This window comes from Artibeus jamaicensis, unplaced genomic scaffold (genome assembly GCF_021234435.1).
Source record: "Artibeus jamaicensis isolate MK-2021 breed Jamaican fruit bat unplaced genomic scaffold, CSHL_Jam_final contig_554, whole genome shotgun sequence".
NCBI lineage: Eukaryota > Metazoa > Chordata > Mammalia > Chiroptera > Phyllostomidae > Artibeus > Artibeus jamaicensis.
Genome location: NW_026521885.1, coordinates 549,726 through 571,171, shown reverse-complemented (window position 1 = coordinate 571,171; position 21,446 = coordinate 549,726). Strand labels below are relative to the sequence as shown.

The window sequence follows — 21,446 nt, the reverse complement described above, 5'->3', positions numbered from 1 at the left end:
ATAGACTTCCAGGAAATGCAGGAAGCTCAGAGAGTTCCAAAGAAGTTGGACCCAAGAAGGAACACACCAAGGCACATAATTACATTAGCCAAGATTAAAATGAAGGAGAGAATCCTAGAGGCAGCAAGAGATAGGAGGACAGTCACCTACAAAGGAGTTCCCATCAGACTGTCAGCTGATTTCTCAAAAGGGACCTTACAGGCAAGAAGGGGCTGGAAAGAAGTATTCCAAGTCATGAAATCCAAAGACCTACAACCAAGATTGCTCTATCCAGCAAGGCTTTCATTTAGAATGGAAGGGCAGATAAAGTGCTTCTCAGATAAGGTCAAGTTCAAGGAGTTCATCATCACCAAGCCCTTATTATATGAAATGTTAAAGGGATTTTTCTAAGAAAAAGAAGATAAAATATATGAACGGTGAAAGGGCAGCAAACTCACAGTTATTAACAACCACACCTAAAACAAAAGCAAACTAAGAAAACAGCTAGATCAGGAGCAGAACCATAGAAATGAAGGTCACATGGAGGGTTAGCAACAGGAGAGTGGGAAGAGAAGTGGGGAGAAGGTACAGAAAATAAGTAGCATAGATGGTAGGTAAAAAATAGATAGGGGGAGAGCAAGAATTGTAGGAGAAATATAGAATCTAAAGAACTTGAGTTGTGCTCATAAACTAAAGTGGGGAATGTTGGGGAGGTGCTGTGCAGGATGGAGGGGAATGAAGGGGGGAATAGAACAACTATAATGGCATAATCAATAAAATATATTTTAAAAAAAGAATAAAACAGATTTTTAAAGCCTAGGGTTTTTTTCATTAATTTTTTTCTTCCCTTCATTCCTAAGGGGAGTAGAAACACAGTGATATTTCCTGACTGTTAAAAAGACATTCAAGAATTCCAATACTATAACAATGAGCTTTAGAGTTAATATGATGTGTCAGGAGCTGACCAATAGATGTCCCTTGACACAGTCGGGACGGATGAGATGCATCTGCACAGCAGAGGCAACTGTGGCTGGACTTCCTGTCTATCTCTCCTTGCATGCTTGTCTCTGGGATTAATAGGTGGTGGGATTTTTAGACACCTGTATTTCAGGTCCAATAATCCACATAATTCTAATGAAGTTATACAAAATAATTTCTTGGCCAGTGAACAAAGTCCCCCCTAATGAAGTAGTCCTTGAATATCTAGAAGTTGATGGAGTAAAAGCCCCTCCTCTACCTTAGACAAGAATATGTATTAATTAGAAGTAGACAGGCAAAGAAACAGGAGAAGCTGGTTAGCTATCACAAACTAAGCACGGAGAAACAATTACCAAGGAGTTAGAGTCCATATTACATAAAGAAACATTTTAGACAGAAACATAGATAGCTAAGTTAGACATCACAAAGGCCTTATAATGAATTTCCTAACCTCTATTCAATGTAGCACACCCTTTTGCCCCATGTCAAATTCTAAGAACTTTAATAAATAATAAGATACCTAAACTCTGTACATACAGCTATTTCTAATTGTCTGATTAATGGCTCTCCTGGTCAAAACAACCTTTGTTTAACATAACTGAAACTATGGAACTTCCTGTACTTTTCCTAGTTACCTCTGTATTTTTTTTTTCCTGCTTAACTGATCACGCCATGCACCTGTTCCTTTAACGTTATGTAACAATCTCTATAAAAATAAAGCCTAAATCAAACTCTGAGAGTTGGGTCAGACCCACAGAGGCTGGCTGTTCTCCCGCATCCAATCGGGTGTCTGACTCTTCATTCCTCCCCTACGCTGTCCATCCTTCGGGCACCCGGGACCCTGAACCCTGCTGAGGCTGGACCCCGGCAATGATGTATGCATTTTATACATTTTAATATTTTAAAATGTTCTTTCTGAATACCTCATGTTAATATTATATCTATTTCAGGCCAAATGTATACATGGAAACATTGTACTTTCTACATGTATTCTGAATTCTAGGAAAAGAAATACATAAAGTTAATGATAACCCAAGATGACATTCATATTTAGACTTAATTTCCTGCTTTCACTTCCTGATTACTTTGCATAAAATTTCAACATTATTTTCATTCTAAAGACAAACCACCTATAGTAACAAATAGCTGATCCAAGAGCATGCAAGGGACAAAGAAGCCCTCCGGGAATCAGTGTGTAAGATGCACAACTGTGCGATTGGACACCCCTACATGCGCAATCTCATGCGTATATAGACAGATGTCATAGGTCCCTTTAAGAAAGTTGCTGTGTCTGTCTGAGCCACTCAAACACTTGTTTTGCTTTCAGGTTCTTGTCTTGTGCTCTGAATCATTGAATATGCCAGATAAATGACCTTGGGATAAGCCAAGTACCCAAGATGATGACATTGAAGCCTATAGCTGACAAGACACAAAAAAATCTGAAAGACGGAAGCCCTGGCTGGCATAGCTCAGTGGATTGAGCGCTGGCCTGCAAACCACACGATCGCGGTTCGATTCCCAGTCAGGGCACATGCCTGGGTTGCAGGCCAGTTCCCAGTAGGGGACTCATGAGAGGCAACCATACATTGATGTTTCTCTCCTTCTCTTTTGCTCTAAAGATAAATAAATAAAATTTTAAAAAAATCTGGAAGACGGAATAGAGATGAGCAACAAGGGGCACTTGTGAGCACTTGTGATAGCTGGCAATAATGGGAGAAGGAAAACAACAAAACAGAAAGGAAAAATTGAACATAAAAAGCATAGCACAATCTGGGGTCATTTAGGGTGGGGGTAAACAGCCTTGGACCTTGTTGCCAGCCTCTGAAGAGCTTATGAAGGCAACACTATGTAGTCACTGAGGTTCACAGTGACAATTCCAGTCAACTTCAGGGGCAATTGGCATTTTCTGCTTAAGAAGGCGACAAAGACAACTGAGACATACTTCTTTGAAAATAACATTGTGTGTGTAGTTGTAAACTTCATATACATAGATCTACTCATTTCTTGAACTGTTTAGAGAAAAGAGAATATACATTGATGAGTACAGTGAAGAGACTGTTTGCTAAAGCTAGAAATAAAAATTTTATCAATTACACCTTCCCACAACTCCTCACAGATGCGTTAGTAGTACTGATATTGAGAATGACCAACAACAGCCTAAAGAGCTCCAAAGACATTGTAACTTATGCCTAAAATTCAACCTAAACCCAAGTTCATTACAGTTGTAGACTCGCCTAATTTACCTAGATATTATTTGCATTTTATTTTAATATATTCAACTTTTAAGATACATTTTGTGATTAAAATGAACTGAGTGAACTAGTTTTCCTTTTTAAGCTGTTTAACTATTAATTTAAGCCCACATGTTGACATAGTATGGCAAAAACATTCATGTGAAACACCATACACTGTATATAAGTTTCTATCGTGTCATTAAAATATACTCACCTTGTTCGCCACTGCATTTACATTGGGTCTTGCATCATAAATTGTGAGTTTAGAAATTTGTCTATTAGTCTCCCTGATGACATCAAGATATTTTTCATCATCTTTATTTCGTTTACCACTCATGCCAACAAGAGGCTGACTGCAACGCACAATGACTGTCTTGTTTTCGGGATGAATCCATGACAGTACCTATAGTTAGTACAGAAATTTTAAGCTGTCAAAGCAAATCTCAAAACAATTAAAACTATAAAAATAAATCACTAACAATCACAATGAAGTGAATCTGTTTTTGCTGAAATGGAATACTTATTCACCTATGACTTCACTGTGTGTGACCAGAAACACACATTTAACAATGTCATTAATAAGAAACAATTAGAATAACCACTTGCTTTATTAGTCCTTTCATAATTAGCAGCACATCTAATAGAAATTAAATGCTTAACTAAAAATGTTAAATCACTTAGAGGAAATACAAAGCATCTGCTATTATTTCAGTTCTGTAGCTTACACTGGATTTATCATCACGAAGAAACAACTTTAGCACAAAGTGAGAGGTAAAGGAAATCACCTCTGATATATCATGTTTCTATAATACCAACTCACATCTGCAGGTTGTTTTCCCAACAGTCTCAATTCTAGAACCCAACATGAAGGGAGATAACCCAAGGGAAACAAAGAAGCTGTCAGGACAGTCAAAAGAACCTTCAGAGTCTTGCAAAGAGGCATGGATACCTGGCTCCTAGGAGAGGTCTTTGAGGATTTAGTCACATCGTCTTCTCTAATTTTATACACACACCTAGCACATTTGATACCTGGTTTTCTAGCTCACAGCACATGAGAAAAAACAACTGTAAACGGTAGCTAATAATATAATACACCAAAAGCTACACCACTTTAATTGGGTGTGGTGTAAACCTCAATAAAGGTGGTAAAAAATGAGGGGGCGCTGAGAGATGAGCATATTGGGTAACAGCTTGGGTTCTGGGGTGGTGCACCTCTGCTATGGCTCTAACCTGCGTACTGAGCTCACAGCCTCTGTTGCCTCCCTTTTGTCTTTCATCAAATGGGGAGTAATGCTATCCTGTGGTGCTGCTGGGACAACAAAGGAAGAACTAATGCAGGTAAAGGACTCTGGACTGCAGGGGCCTGGCTGGCTTGAGTTAGAACCTAGAGGCAGGCCAGAAGCTAGTAAAGTTAAATAGGAAAAACTATGAAAACCAGACACAAGAACTAAAGAAGCATAAGAGTTTGAGTTCACTTAATACAAGGCCAAATACAATTGTCTTTTTAAGTCACTCCATCCACAACAACAAATGACAACCATTGATATTCATAAAAAATGACATGCATAATAATGACAATATGTGAGAATGATTATATAATGATATGAATACTCATTCATTGAGTCTTTGTGCCATAACGGAGACTAGTTAAAAACACTGTGCGGCTCAGCAGACTGAGTGCTGGCCTGCAAACCAAAGGGTTGATACTTCGATTCCCAGGCAGGGAACATACCTGGGTTATGGGCCAGGTTGCCAGTTGGGGTCATGCAACAGGCAATCGATTGGTGTATCTCTTGCACGTCAATGTTTCTCTCCCCCTCTTGCTCCCTCACTTCCCCTCTGTCTAAAAATAAATAAAACATGTGCTGGCTAGAGTGGCTCAGTGGATTGAGTACCGGCCTGTGAACGAAAGGATCACTGGTTTGATTCCCAGTCAGGGCACATACCTGGGTTGTGGGCCAGGTCCCCAGTAGGTGGTTTATGAGAGGCAACCACACATTGATGTCCCCTTCCTTCCTTCCTTCCTTCCTTCCTTCCTTCCTTCCTTCCTTCCTTCCTTCCTTCCTTCCTTCCTTCCTCCCTCCCTCCCTCCCTCCCTCCCTCCCTCCCTCCCTCCCACCCTTCCTTTCTCCCTCCTTCCCTCCCTCCCTCCCTCTCTAAAAATAAATAAAATCTTAAAAAATAAAAATAAAATCTTTAACAAAAAACACCACAGTGGTCTCTAAAGTCCTGGGAAAAGCACTGGCCTTTCCTCAACCACCAAATTCCAATCTATAACAAACCTGCCTCACCTACCTTCTATAGCCTTTGCTTCAAGGGAGATAAAAAACATGAGATCACTTTAATATATTTATTTTTAAATGAATTGAATTTTTCAGGTTTATTGGAATATAACTGACATATAACATTGTGTAAATTTAAGGTATATAACATACTGATTTGATATGAGATCATATTTACAGGAGCAAATCACTACAGATATAAGAAGCTTATTATTTGATAAAGACCCTCATCAAACTTTAAATTTAAATGAAGTCATACAAAAGAAACTGCCCTTGTGTGACCAGTGCCCTCCTTTCTTCTACCCCTCTTTTCTCTGCTTGGGAGATATAACCCTAGAATCACCATGCCATGTTAAGAAATGCTACTCTTATGAATTTTTTAAATTATATTTTATTGATTATGCTATTAACTGTAGTTGTCCTATTTTTTCTCCCCTTTATCCCCCTCTGCCCTGCAATTCCCCTCCCACCAGCTTTTCCCCCTCCTTAGTTCACATCCATGGGTCATACATATAAGTTCTTTTGCTTCTCCATTTCCTATACCATTAACCTCCCCCTGTCTATTTTGTATGTGGCAATTATGCTTCCTATTCCCTGTATCTTTTCCTAATTCTACCCTCCTCCCCACTGATAACCTTCCACGTGATCTCCATTTCTGTGAATTTGTTAATGTTCTAGTTGTTTGCTTAGTTTGTTTTTGTTTTTTGGTTCAGTTGTTGATACTTGTGACTTTGTTGTCATTTTACCATTTGTCATTTTGATTTTTTTCATGGACAAATTCCTTTAATATTTCATATAACAAGGGCTTGGTGATGATGATCTCCTTAAACTTGACCTTATCTGAGAAACACTTTATCTGCCCTTCTATTCTAAATGAAAGCTTTGCTGGATAGAGCAATCTTGGTTGTAGGTCCTTGCCTTTCATGACTTGGAATACTTCCTTCCAGCCCCTTCTTGCCTGTAAGGTCTCTTTTGAGAAATCAGCTGACAGTCTGATGGGAACTCCTTTGTAGGTGACTGGCCCCTTATCTCTTGCTGCTTCTAGGATTCTCTCCTTCATTTTAATCTTGGCTAATGTAATTATGATGTGCCTTGGTGTGTTCCTTCTTGGGTCCAACTTCTTTGGGACTCTCTGAGCTTCCTGCATTTCCTGGAAGTCTATTTCCTTTGCCAGATTTGGGAAGTTCTCCTTTATTATTTGTTCAAATAAGTTTTCCACTTGTTGCTCTTCCTCTTCCCCTCCTGGCACCTCTATGATTTGGATGTTGGAATGTGTAAAGGAGTCCAGGAGGTTCTTAAGCCTCTCCTCATATTTTTGAATTGGTTCTTCATTCTGCTCTGGTTGAATGTTCATTTCTTCCTTCTGTTCCAATTCATTGATTTGAGACCCAGCTTCCTTCCCTACAGTGTTTGGTTCCCCGTACATTTTCCTTTAGTTCACTTTTCATAGCCCTTACTTCTTCCTCTATTTTGTGACCATACTCAACCATTTCTGTGAACATCCTGATTACCAGTGTCCTGAGCTGTGCATCATATCTCCTCATTACTTAGTTCTTTTCCTGGAGCTTTGATCTGTTCTTTCATTTGGGCCATGTTTCTTTGTCTCAGCACACCTGCTACATTGTAAGGGGCAGAGCCTTAGGTATTCACCAGGGTGAGATAACCCACTTTGCTGCTTTGTGATGCTCTCTGATGAGTCAGAGAGGGAACAATGCCACTTGCTCAGCTCTAGCCCCTCTCTCGGTCACTTCCCCCACTAGCCTCAAGCTAATTGGGCCCTTCCAGTGCTGATTCTCAGGTGGATGGGTTTGTATATGTTTTAGGACCCCATGAGTTTCTCCAATGAACTGTACTGTGAGGCTGGGAGTTTCTCCCACGCCACAATCCCCACAGATTTTGACAGCCAGAGGTTTTGAGACTTTATTTCCCCACACTGGAACCCTGGGTTGTGCCATCAATCTGACATCCCCATTGTTCCTCATGGCTTATCAGCACACTAAAGTGGGACTGCCTGATCCTCTAGTTGCCACCTTGCCATGCGTCCTTTCTGCCTCTCCTACCAGTCTGGATGAATGGTTCTTCTTTAATTCCTTAGGTGTCAGACTTCCATACATTTCAATTTTCTGGCAGTTCTGGCGTTTGTTTTTAAATATGTTGTCCTTCTTTTGGTTGTACGAGGAAGCCAAGTGTATTTATTTACCTATGCTTCCATTTTGCCCAGAAGTTACCATTATGAATTTTTTCACCTCTCATTTCTTTTCCTTTTGGGGTGTCAACTAACATTAAAAAGGATGCTTCCTGGCTGACCAGGTACAAATAATGTTAATTTCACAATATCACTTGCTATGAGTACTTTTAAAGTATACAGTACTATATTAGGTTATGGATTATCCTATTATAGATGTCCCATTTTTTTCTCCACTTTATTCCCCTCTGCCCTGTATACACCCCCATCAGCATCACGCCCCCTTAGTTCTGGTCCATGGGTCATACATTCAAGTTCTTGGCTTCTCCATTTCCTATACTATTCTTAACCTCCTCCTGTCTATTTTGTAGTTACAAATTATGCTTCTTATTCTGTTAACTTTTCCCTTATTCTTCCCCCTTCCCCTCCCCACTGATACCCCTTCATGTGATCTCCATTTCTGTGATTCTGTTCCTGTTCTAGTTATTTGCTTAGTTTGTTTTTGTTTTTTTTTTAAGGTTCAGTTGTTGATAGTTGGGTGTTGGTTGTCATTTTAATGTTCATAGTTTTTATCTTCTTTTTCTTAGATTGAGATACATATTACAAAATAATTTCATATTTTTTCTATTAAAATATGCATACATTGAAGGATGTCTAGAAGGACGTAGTAACTGTAGTTTTCCTAAGGTGTCGGACTCCTTTTTGTTTAGCAGTATTTTCTAAAATGTCTAAAATAAAATATGTATTACTTATATGTGAAAAATTTCCAAAACATTAAGACAAACATGTTTGGGAACAAAGGAGTATGTATCTATTAATGGGAATGTTAATCTATGTGAATTATTCCATTCATCAGTGATATTTTACAATCTGTTCCTTATTTACACACATAATAACAATATTGCTTTGTCATCAATTCTTTTTGTATTTTTACATGGGCTCAAAAAAATTAAATAACAAGTATTAATTGATTTCACATTATAAGCAAATATGGCCCTGGGTGTTGTGGCTCAGTGGATTGAGTAGTAGCCTGTGAACCAAAGGGCTGCCAGTTGGATTCCCAGTCAGGGCACATGCCTGGATTGCCTGCCAAGTCCCCAGGAGGGAGTGAGCAAGAGACAACCACACAATGGTGTTTCTCTCCCTCTCTTCCCCTCTCTCTAAAAATAAATAAATAATATTTCTTTTTAAAAAAGCAAATATATTTTCTGGGTTATAGTCAAGATTCTGGTATTAGAGGGTATATCCCAAACAGTACACTATCTACTATTAGATATTATTAAGCATGCTACTTTATAAAGATATAGAGGTAATAGATAGCTTAGCTTCAGTATTTTTAGGAAAAATAAATGCAAACTGGTGGCCATCAGAAAGTAAGAAGGATCCACGAAATAGCTCAACACGTAAAAAGTTAAGCATTCTACATGCTCTACAGTGGGTTGTCATTCACTCAGAATAATGGGAACTACTGGATCAAGATGGTAGCCTGAGCATAATGGACTGGGCATAGTTTTTTCATTTCCTCTCCTTCTCCAAATCCCATGAAACACATGTACACACACACATCTTTGACACAGTAGATGTTCAATAAACATTAACTGAATGAAGGCATGAACAAAAGCAATTCATGCTACATAAATCCAGTCTCTTGTAGGCAAGGCATATATTAGCAAGACAGTTGGCCAGGGCAAATGTGGAGTCTATGGCTATGGCACAGAAAAGTATGTTCAGATTACAGGAGGAATGAACTTCTTTAGCACTGTGTTCTAACAAAATGAGCTAAAGAACAAACTCTCAAGTATACTGTATCGTGAAGATATGAATGAACACTCATACTTAGAGAATCAAGTGAAGTTTAAGAATTACAATTCACATTATGTTGACAGTATACAAAAGTTTCACACAAATATCTTTTTAAGGATAAAAATATCTAGACTTGGAATTTAAAAGTAAGCTAATATTAAATATTAATTTCTTCAACCCTTTGTGCTGAAGAAATTAATTAAAAGAAGTTGAAAGAAGTACTTATTATGACATGACCTGAAAAGAAGGGAAAAATTCTCTAAATTTCTAGTTAATAAAATTTATGTACACAGAGTAGATAGTGTGACTTGTACATAAATATTTAAGAAGCAAAGGGAACTCTGTGAACTGGTTCCAATGATCCCATAAGCATAGTGTCTGGAACAATCTGCACTTGGTTCCAGTTTGCTAATGGTATTAAGGCAACTTGCAAATGTGACAAGGATAAATTAATCCTAATAAAGATGAGTATACATAAAAGCCTGTGCTTACAAGTTCTATTACATAAGATAGTACCTTGTTTCCAGCATTTCTCAGCTGAAATTTATCAGGAGCCTTTGATATATCAGGTATTTTGCTACAAGGATGAAAACCACAACAACTCTGTCCTACCCTCTTTCCTTCCACCTAGCACTTGGTTTAAATATCCTAGTGTTACTTATATCCTCCCTTGCATAAGAATTACTTGTGTCCGTTCTCTGTCTTTGATTGCCAGCTCTTGGAAGGCAAGTGTCTTTCTTGTTTTTCCCATTCTGCACTCAGAAGCACTTGATAATTACTTGTTGGATTGAGACCCAAGAGTGTTTCTCTGAATTATTTGACTCCCATTCTTACGGAATAAAAGGCACTCTTTGAAAAACAATTAATCGCACTACTCACTGGAATTCGATTTCGGGATCTGAAAGTTGCAACTCTCTTGAGATCTTCATCTGTGGTGCGAAATGGAACTACCAAGAGAGCAGGGTAAGTGTCACACAGTTCATAGCACTTATTAATAAAAGTGATTCTCCAGTGGTGATTGGGTAAGCCCTGCAGAAAAAAAGGAAGTCCTAGTCAGTACTGCATGACTTGATCTCTGCATTGACCTCGGGTCTCCTTCCTTCTAGCAGAATTTGCACATGCCTCTTTGACCAGTGTAATGATGGTCTACTGATTTATAATAAGGGAGCCAAATCAATAATCCAGACAACATAAGAACACAAAACAAAACACTGGTGGTTTTCATAATTCTAAACTGTCGCTGAGAAATAAAGATTCTCTTGAATTTGAGAACTTCCTTTATTTCATGTCAAACTATTCTTTTATATTAGTACAATAAAGATAAATCCAAGTTCATTCCCCACCCATGTACCCCCCCAATCCTAGAGAAAATATATCATGTGATCTTACTCTATGTCTAATTGAGGACAGAAAAGAGATCAGGCAACTCCCTCTTCCTACTGAAAACAGAGTAAGTGCTTCAGTCTGCTCTAAAGTAGAAAGAGGCTAAGTGTATGAAGAAAGTCAAAGAGGGGAAGTAAAGGAAACTCCCTCTTGGGGAGGCTCATTTCACCACCTCCTAAGAGTTTTTTTCAATCAAGTTGTTTGGGATTGGTGATTGCTCTATAGGTTGTGTGAGAAATACAGTCATTTGCAGTCTAAGCAGACTGCTAATGGGACAGAGAGACATGGAAAACACCCCACCCTAGCATCTACCCATAAAATTTTATCTAGTGTAGACAAGAGCCAGAGGTGGTGGAATATTCTCTCCCCATACTCACAAATACACAAATACACACACAAAAATAAACTATGTGGGTACTTTCTTTGGGGACAGACATTGTACCTTTTCTTTAGGTCTGGCCCTATAGGCCAGAGACCAAACAGATGACTCTGATGCTGAGTCCAATTAGAGAGTTATAAGTTCCATCAGAAAGTTATAAGAAAAAAAGATGGAATGTAATGGCAGTCTAGAACAAAATAACTTCCACAGTTCATTTATGCATACAATCTTAAAAACACGAACTGTTTTGTTGCAAGCTAGAATCTTTGATCTAAAAAATCAAGTCTTAATGTTGTCAATAACACTCTAAAAATAAGGTACAAATATTTTAATACATAATGCTACGGAGATCTCCAAAACACACAAAATGTTTTGATAGTCCTCTTCAATAACTGACCCAGAACAAAAGTCATTAAAATGAGATATATGCAGACTTTGAAAACAATAGTCTAAAGCTGATTTCTAGAAGCAATAGCGCATACTACCTCATACATATGTTCTTAGAGATAAATTCCCATGTTATCACTCCAGAACATTGAATCTGCTTATTAATGTACACACCACGAATGAAAACTGAACAGAAATCAATCCTCAGTAGTGAAGGTGGTGGCTAGAAGGTTCTTTTTGAGTCTAGGGTTCTGTGACTTCACATTCACTACCTTTTCATATAACACAACTGGGCTTGATTTTATTCTCAAAGGTCATTCAGCAAAATTTCCCAACTATTTTAAGAGCTTTTAGAATGATAATTATGAAAAAATTCTGTCACAAAACTCCTAGCTGTCCTATACTACAGGCCAAGTTATGGCTCTGGTTACATAACATGCACAGGATCTTTTCCACAAACATGCTGGAAGAGACTTTGTCCCTGAATAGCCAACATTATTCCAAGCCTCTTGCCTTTATTACAGCAAATAAACATGCATGTAGGTGATGTTTACATAAGAGAACAGTAAGGACAAGTCTAATATATATTAATCAAAGCTTTCTTGGAAAAGACATTATTATAGGAAGGCAGTTAGAATTCATTTGAATCTGCAAAGAGAATGCATATAATTGAAATCTAACTGCCAGCAACAGTTAGGCTCCTAAATATGCAAATATATAGCAACATCAACTCCTAAATAGGAAGCTACACAGGTCCAACTTTTCTAGACTCCAAGTATTTGCTTCATTTCATGAATAATATACAACTAAAGTTCTTCATGTAGAGGAAGAAAATATAACTTAGCCAGCCAGCCTTCAGTGTAGCTTGAATATGGCTATGGAATACACAGATAGAATAAGCTATATTATATCACTGCTATTTAACACGTTTATTTAGTAAGGATGCTATTGATCCTCCAAGAGCATGACTGGTGACATACTGTCAACATGTATGTTTCAGATTTACCACCTGCCACATTACCTATTGGCTTACCTGCCTTCTGTATTCTTCAACTGGATTATAAACCATCCATCCATTCATGTTAAACTTTTCTTCATTTAAAAATGCAAATATTGGCTAGAAAAAGCAAACAAAAGAATTTAAAGTTCAGTGTGAGGAAACTAATAGTCTACTAACACTACATCCTTTGATTTTTCACCAAATTTGCCAATCATAAAATCACAACCAAACCTGAGACTTTCAACATAGAAACAAAAGTGAAAAAAATTGGACTAGACTTATACTACCTTTTATCTTCATAATTACTTTTGAGACCTCAATTTTCTATGACTACAAACGTCTCTTTTAATTATCTTTTAAATGATGTTCCACAAAAATCAGATTTCCAGACCAAAAAAGGCCAATCAATTTTAGACAGTACTAGCAATTGATCAGGGAAAAGCTAGTAAAAAAAAGTAAAAGGAGATTCAGGAATGATTAATAAACAGTGCAAATGGTTCAAAAGGAAACAATAACATGTTTGTCTATTTTTAAAAGGACACGACACTAGGAAAATTCTTAACTAACTGTTCTCTGTGAATTTTGAATCAAAGCCCTGATACCAGTCTGTGAAATCACAGGCCTCAGGTCTTCCATCTCTTTTCTATTTATGCTCACTCTCAAGGAGGCCATATCGATGAGTTTCGAGGCTTCAAATACCATCCATACCCTAGTGACTACTAAATATCTATCATTTTCCAGCCCCCACTCTCTTCCCCAGATTTAGCTATCCAAGTACCCACTCCACAACCCCAGACTGCCTAAGAGGCATCTGGAGGACTTTGGGCTAACACATCCAAAACCAAACCCTTGACTCCTCCTATCTGATCCTGCTCTTTCCACAGCCTCCTCATTTCAGCAGATGATAGCCCCATCCTTCTAGCTGACTGAGCCAAAAACCTTGGTATTAGCTTCATTACCTCATTGCTACCAACCTAGTTTCACCCTCCACCATTATCTACTTTGGATATTATAATAACCTCCTAAATAGTCCCTTGCTTTCATCTTTACCTCTAAAGTCAGAGTAATAGTTTACTTTCAATTTCTGCTTTGGGTTAAAATTAAAGTCCTTCCAATGGCCCATGTGGATAGCCACCATTTGGCCACATCCCCTGCCCTGTTTTCCCCCTTGCTCACTCCACTCTAGCCAGTGCTGCTGCCCGAAAGCACCAAGTACATACCAGCTGTTCTAGCTGTCTGAAGTGCTTTACCCTTGTGGGTTCCACCCACTACTTCTTTCCTACCTCTACTCAAATGTAACCTTAATCAATGAGACTTTCTTTGACACCCTATAGAAAATGTGCTGCCTCTGCAACTGCACCCCCTACTTTCTTTCCCATGTTAGTTCCCCATATCACTTATGACCATTTGACACATTATATATTTAGTTATTTCTTTACTGTTGGACCTCTACTGTTCCCTCCCCTACAACATAGGCTCCATGAAGATAGACACTTGTTGCATTCATATCCTGTGTCCCCAGTGACTAGAACAATGTCTAGCCCATAGTAGGTAGAATATGTATCTGCTAACTGAATTAAAATGTGAAGCTTTATACAGTCCCTGCACAACTACTTTCTCTGGGGGCGCCGGGTCTGGGCACCTTTCCTCTAGGTATCTTCCTTCTCACCCATTTTCCTCTGTTGTTAGCCTACAACTTTGAATGCCAGTATATCCTCCCCTAAATCAGAGAATTTCTGGGAGAGAATCACTTAGCAGAAACAGTTTTCTCCATTTAAATGGCAAGAGGTGTGGAGTAAAAAGTAATCAAGAACATGCTTTCTGCACTTTTTTTGTTATTTTTTAGCATTACCTTTTTGTGTAATTTTTCCTAATTTATTTATATTGTATTTTTTCCATTACCATTTATCCACCCTATACCCTCTTCTACCTCCACCCCTCACCCCAGCAATAACCACACTGTTGTCCATGGCCATCAGTTCTTTTTCTTTTTTGCTTGATCCCTCCATCCACCAATCCCCTTACCCTAGAGCTGTCATCCTGTTCTCTATCTATGATGGACTGTCTTCTTGAACTTTCCAAAATATGTGGCACCCTCAGCAGGTCTCAACTCTGGCAGTGCTAGGCCTGAGTGCTATATGTTGTGTGATAGCATGCTGACCACACATTAGTAATGGTGCTGAACTAGCTCAGCAATTCTTTGAGGCTTCAGCTTGAAGTTTCATCCATAGCAATGTTTAATTATTCAGTACCACTGGGGAAAACAAGTGATTTCTGTTAAATGAAGTTTAACTCAGAGATGCAAGGACTTTTGGTAAAAACAGCACTAAAATGTAGTGAACTTCTAAAATGGGTGAACTTCTTTATCCATAAACAGAATGTATTGAACATATCTGAAGCATTCACTTTTTAATATATTTTATTGATTATGCTATTACAATTGTCCCATTTTCCATTTATTCCCCTCATGTTCAAGAATCATACATATAAGTTATTTGGCTTCTACATTTACTATACTATTCCTAACCTCCTCCTGTCTATTTTCTACCTATTGTTTATGCTACTTACTCCCTTTACCTTTTCTCCCATTGCCCTCTTTCCCTTCCCCTTTAATAACCCTCCATGTGATCTCCATTTCTGTGTTACTGTTCCTGTTCTAGATGTTTGCTTAGCTTGTTTTAGTTTTTGTTTTTGTTTTGTTTAGGTTCGGTTGTTGGTAGTTGTGAGCTTGTCATTTTTTACAGTTCATATTTTTTATCTTTTTCTTAGATAAGTCCCTTTAACATTTCCTATAAGGGCTTGGTGATGGTGAACTCCTTTAACATGACCTTATCTGGGAAGCATTTTATCTGCCTTCTTTCTAAATGAGTTTTGCTGGATAGAGTAATCTTGAATGTGGGCCTTCGACCTTCATGACTTTGAATAATTCTTTCCAGCCCCTTCTTGCCTGTAAAGTTTCTTTTGAGAAATCAGCTGACAGTCTTATGGGAACTCCTTTATAGATTAACTGTCTCCTTTTCTCTTGGTGCTTTTAAGATTTTCTCCTGATCTTTAACCTAAGGTAATGTAACTATGATATGCCTTGGTGTGTTCCTCCTTGGGCCCAACTTCTTTGGGACTCTCTAAGCTTCCTAGACTTCCTGGAAGTTGATTTCCTTTTCCAGGTTAGGAAAGTTCTTCTTCGTTATATTTTCAAATACATTTTCAGTTTCTTGCTCTTCCTCTTCGCCTTCTGGCTCCCCTCTGACTCACATGTTGGAAAGTTTAAAATTGTCCTGGAGGTTCCTAAGCCTCTCATTTTTTTTTTTGAATTTTTGTTTCTTCACTTTGTTTTGATTGAATGTTTCTTTCTTCCTTCCTTCTGGTTGAAATGGTTGACTTGAGTCCTGGTTTCCTTCCCAGCACTCTTGGCTCACTGTACTTTTCCTTTATTTCACTTTTCATAGCCTTAATTTTTTCCTCTATTTTGCAACCATTCTCAACCAATTCTGTGAGCACTGTGATTACTAGTGTTTTGAACTGTGCATCTGATAGGTTGGCTATCTCTTCATTGCTTAATTGTATTTTTCCTGGAGCTCTGATCTGTTCTTTCACTTGAGCGATTTTTTTTGGTCTCAGTGCACCTGTTCTGTAGAAGGGGTGGAGCCTTTGGTGTTTACCAGGGTCAGGTAATCCACATGGCTCCATTGTGATGCTGTATGTGGGGGAGTGGTCTGAGAGGGAACAATGCCACCTGCTCAGTTCTCTGATGGCTTTCAGTCACTGCTTGCTGCTACCCACAAGCAAATTGGGCCCTTCTGGTGCTTTTTCCCAGGTGGGTGGGTTTGCGTAAGTTCTAGGACCTTGTGGTTCTCTCCAATGAACTCTCCTATGAGGCATGGAGTTTCTCCTGCTGGCTCAACCCTCAGAGGATTTTCCAGACAGGTTTTCAGGCTTTATTTCCCCAAGCTGGAACCCTGGGTTACACGGTCTATCTCGGTCCCCAGTTATTCCTCCTGGTTTATCTGCACTCAGTTATGTGGAACCGCCCTGTCTGCCAGCGACGGCTTTACTGCAAGTCCTCTCCACCTGGCTGTCTGTCTCTGCCCCTCCTACTGGTCTGTATGAATGTTTCTTCTTTAACTCCTTGGTTGTCTGACTTCCATACAGTCCAATTTTCTGTCAGTTCTGGTTGTTTTTTGTTTTTAAATTTGTTGTTGTCCTTCTTTTGACTGTGTGAGGAGGCACAGTGTGTCTACCTACACCTCCATCTTGGCTGGAAGTCCACATTTTCTTTAATATGTTTGATTTAAGAGAACTCTGAATACAAGTAATATTCTTAAAATTGTCATTAATATGAAAATGATACAATGTCCTTATGGCAGCAACATATTAGGTGGCCTTTCTCATAGAATCATTCTAGAATGACACTTCCTATTCTGAGTGACGTACAGATATATAGGATAAAATAAGAAACTGGCATCCTTTACCCCTGAAACATCTATGAGAACTCTCTGATGAAAACAGCTCTTAAACTAATTTTAATGCTAAGAGTCAGACTTGGACCTCAAATGCCTCAGGAAAATTCCAGATATTTTTGTGATGAAATGGAGCTTATGATGGAAGAGACCAGGTGCTTAAACCAATATTTTAATCATCAAAATAAATTAGCTTACAAATACAAGAAAACATTTTTTTAAAAAAGCATTACTTGTTAGTGTTGACAATGTATTTTTCTTTAAAAACTAAGTTGTCCAGGTGGGTGGGGGTGGAGGTGGAAGAGGGTGTAAGGTGGATAATTGGTAATGGAGAAAAATAAAATAAAAAACTATAAATAAATAAATAGAGAATTTTTGGAAAAAACAAATAACTAAGTTGCCCATGAACTACATGGCTTTACTGAAGCAATCTAAAAGAACCACAGTTTTTAAAAGTTGAATGTACCAGAACTTCCCAGATATTTTAACTTTTACCTTTTTTCCCTTAAATATTCAGGTAAGAGAACAAAGCAAAAACTATAAAGCACAAGCTCTCAAATAGAGTAACATAAATGAGTTATTTAAAAAGAAATAAAAACTACTAAGCATTAAAGCAATATTAACAAATACCATTCATCTGTACCTCATTAAAAAGTACAAAATTCCCTACAAGTGGTAACTTGTTACAAGCCTAATGAAAGTTCCTGTCTGAAAACTGTGAAAACCTAAAACAATGGATTACATGTCTTGAGGTTTTTAACTGTCTTTTTTCCCCTCTTATACATAATACATTTTTAAGGCGTTGAGTCTTTAGTGCTTAATTAGTGGACTGGTGTTTTCCAGTTATCCCTAACTATAACCTTGGGTCAGTTTTGACCCTCTCTTTGGGAAATCAAAGTCCCATGGACAGAACTAGTTTTACAGAACTTCCCTTTATGAGAACAAAACAGGGAGTTGGGTTTGCCAAACAGGTAATAAATCCACTCCATGAACCTATCCAGGACCAATTTCATTTCATGGCCTACTGACAACTCAAGAATGGTTCAGTTCCAGCATAACGGAAGCTTCAGAACAGGGAAGAGTTTTGCAGAACGTTGGCTTCCAGCTGGTGCTTCAGGAGGGGCTCCATGGCTTTACTCTAGGGCACATGTGGCAAACACAAGGCCTGTGGGCCGAATCTGGCCTGCCACCTTATTTTATCCAGCCCAGCACCTTGTTTCTACCCAGCAGCAGCATTGAGCTCCTTGCCCCTAGTTAAGGAGTAGCTACATTTATACAGTCCTAAAATTACATTCAGCCCTTTGAAGGGAACCACGAGGCCAATGTGGCCCCTGGTGAAAATGAGTTTGACACCCCTGCTCTAGGGGGTGATTGCTCTGATCCTGAAGGGCCATGTGGAATACACCAGAACATTTAGGAGACTAGCCTAAGGGTTCTGTGTAGTCAAGTGATTATGGGAGGCTGCTTAACTTAAAAAAAAAGTTATTTGAAATAATTATAGATTTACAAGAAATTGAAAAGAAATGTACAGGGGAGCCTCAAGCACCCTTCACTCAGCCTCCCCAAGGTGAACATCTTACATAACTAGAGCACAACTAAATCCGAAAGCTGGCATCAGAAAATGTACACTCTCAAGTGCTTACCCCTAGTTTAAAGGGAATGGGTCTTTCTTTATTTGGCTCTATATTGGTATTTTGGCATTTCATCAATTCAGACTCCTTCTAATCAAGAGATACCACGCACGGATACTTTTTAAAAAAGCAATCATATGCATTTTTTCCAGTATTAAAAATAGCACAATGTAACATTTGAAAAATGTTAAAGAACAACGCTGAGATGAAAATCTCCAATTTCACACTAGGGCTAAAAACAGCTTTGACAAAGAGACTATAACATCATTTTAATTTGGCTACATTTATCACGGTTGTATCTTGTGGGGGGGATCTGAAATGAAAACAGATTTTATCTTTCACTTAATTAGCCATTATTTAAAATAAAGAAGTACCAACTCACTTAAAACACATCTCGATTGGACTACTATTATTGAAAAGAATCTATAAATATTAAGCAATTCATGAGTTTCCTTCTTTGAGGAGGGAGGGCTTTCTGTCACCAAATTAGGATTCTTAGAGCTCATAAAGCCCCCTCCCAGACAGCCTAAGACAGCCTTAGACATGTCTTCTAAGACATGCAATGTGGTGTCTCAGAACTGGATGTTTGATAGTCACATTTACAGAAATTAAACATTATCTCAAAGGGATACAGTTACAGAAGAAAACCATTTTCATAGTTCTCAGGGCAATAACCTGGTAAGTTATGTAGATTTAAAGTGCTTTCAAATGAAGCTGCCACTATGCAGTGACAGTCATCCATGGACACGATTTTTAGGAAGAGTCGACTCTTTTACATCAAATAAACTACAATTCCAAATATCTAGCCTTAAAAATCCCAGGGATCACTCACTAACTACTTGTTTCCTGATATAAATTTGCAATCTTTTTTTTAAAACATTTAAAAAAATATTTATTTATTATCTTTTTGGGAGGGGAGGGGAGGGGAGGGGAGGGGGAGGGGAGGGGAGGGGAGGGGAGGGGAGGGGAGGGGAGGGGAGGGGAGGGGAGAAGGAGAGCAATATCAATGTATGGCTGCTTCTGGTACATCCCCGGCTGGGAACTGGCCGCTACTGGGAACTGGCCTACAACCCAGGCATGTGCCCTGACTGGGAATCGAACTGCGATCTTTTGGTTCCCAGGCCCGTGCTCAATCCACTGAGCTACACCAGCCAGGGCACAATTTTTGAATAGAAATTTAAGTGACCATTTTTTTCTAATTTGATTTTTGAAATTGAAGACATTTGTCTTTTTATTTATTTTTTAATAATTTTATTTATTTATCTTTAGAGGGAAAGGGAAGGAGAGAGGGAGAGAAATATCAATGTATGGTTGCCTCTCATGCATCCCCTGCTGGTAACTGGCCTGTAACCCAGGCGTGTGCCCTGACTGGGAGTTGAACTGCGATCCTTTGGTTCACAGGCCGGCGCTCAATCCACTGAGCTACCCCAGCTAGGACAAGACATTTATTTTTTTAAAAAGCTTCAATCTATCATGTAAGAGTGCGGCAAGGTAAAATTACCTCATTTTCACCTTGCTGAGAAACAAGACTCCCTTCATATAAGAGAAAAAAGTCTTCATTAAAATTGGAGGAAAAAGCCTAAAATTTTAAGGAAGAATCATAGGACACATTAAAGCTCAGCAAAGATTATAATTCCAAGCAACATCTTCATGCTAGATAGTGATTTCAGCCTATTTCACACGAGTTGACTCAGTATGTAAAGTCACATAATTGCATTAAAAGTAATTGTATCCCCAAATTGAACAAAGTCTCATAGGTCAAAAGTAGCCAGCATATAAATTACTATTTATACTTTGCGTAAATAACTCTCCTTGTCCTAGGATAAAGTGCTTCCCAGACTAGGTAAAGCTAAGGAATTCATCATCACCAAGCCATTATTCCATGAAATGTTAAAGGGAAATATAGAAGAAAGAGGATCAAAACTAAGAACATTAACCTGGCTGGTGTAGCTCAGTGGATTGAGCTCGGGCCTGCAAACCACATGATCACGGTTCGATTCCCAGTCAGAGCACATGCCTGGGTTGCAGGCCAGTTCCCAGCAGGGGCCAGTTCCCAGCAAGGGACACACGAGAAGCAACCATACATTGATATTTCTCCCCCTTTCTCCTTCCCTTCCTCTCTAAAGATAAAAAAAACTATGAACATTAAAATGGCAATGAATCCATAACTATCAACAACTGCAGACTGGTATAACCATTATGGAAAACAGTATGGAATTTTCTCAGAAAAATAAAAATCGACCTTCCTTTTGACCCAGCAATTCCACTGCTGGGATTATATCCTAAGAATCCTAAAACATCAATATCAAAGAACCTATGCACCACAATGTTCATAGCAGCACAATTTACAATAGCCAAGAACTGGAAGCAACCTAGGTACCCGTCAGTAAATGAATGGATCAAAAAATTGTCGTACATATACACAATGGAATTCTATGCAGCAGAGAGAAAGAAGGAGCTACTACCCTTTGCAACAACATGGATGGAACTGGAAAGCATTATGGTGAGTGAAATAAGCCAGGCGGTGAAAGACAAATACCATATGATCTCACCTTTAACAGGAAGCTAAACAACAAAACAGACAAGCAAGCAAAATAAAAACAAAGTGAAATAGAGAACAAGGGGACAGCGAGCAGAGGGGAGAGGGGAGGGAATTTAAGGGGAAAATGGGAGGGATTTAGAGAAACAAGTATAAAAGACACATGGACAAAAACTAAGGGGGGGTGGAAATGGGAGGGAGGTGGGGTG

At 38.7% G+C, this 21,446-nt stretch overlaps 1 protein-coding gene across 13 annotated transcripts in view; it reads right to left on the bottom strand.

The window, feature by feature from the left end:
- Positions 1 to 21,446, bottom strand: part of MTM1 (myotubularin 1) — a 138,442-nt gene that overhangs the window by 30,372 nt on the left and 86,624 nt on the right. For all 13 annotated transcript variants that reach the window (XM_037153381.2, XM_037153379.2, XM_037153380.2 and 10 more), the window contains 3 exons: positions 12,644 to 12,727; positions 10,341 to 10,490; positions 3,406 to 3,594 (listed from right to left, as the gene is read on the bottom strand). In XM_037153381.2, the coding sequence (XP_037009276.1) occupies positions 3,406 to 3,594; positions 10,341 to 10,490; positions 12,644 to 12,727 (423 nt within the window). The remainder of the gene's footprint in view (positions 1 to 3,405; positions 3,595 to 10,340; positions 10,491 to 12,643; positions 12,728 to 21,446) is intronic.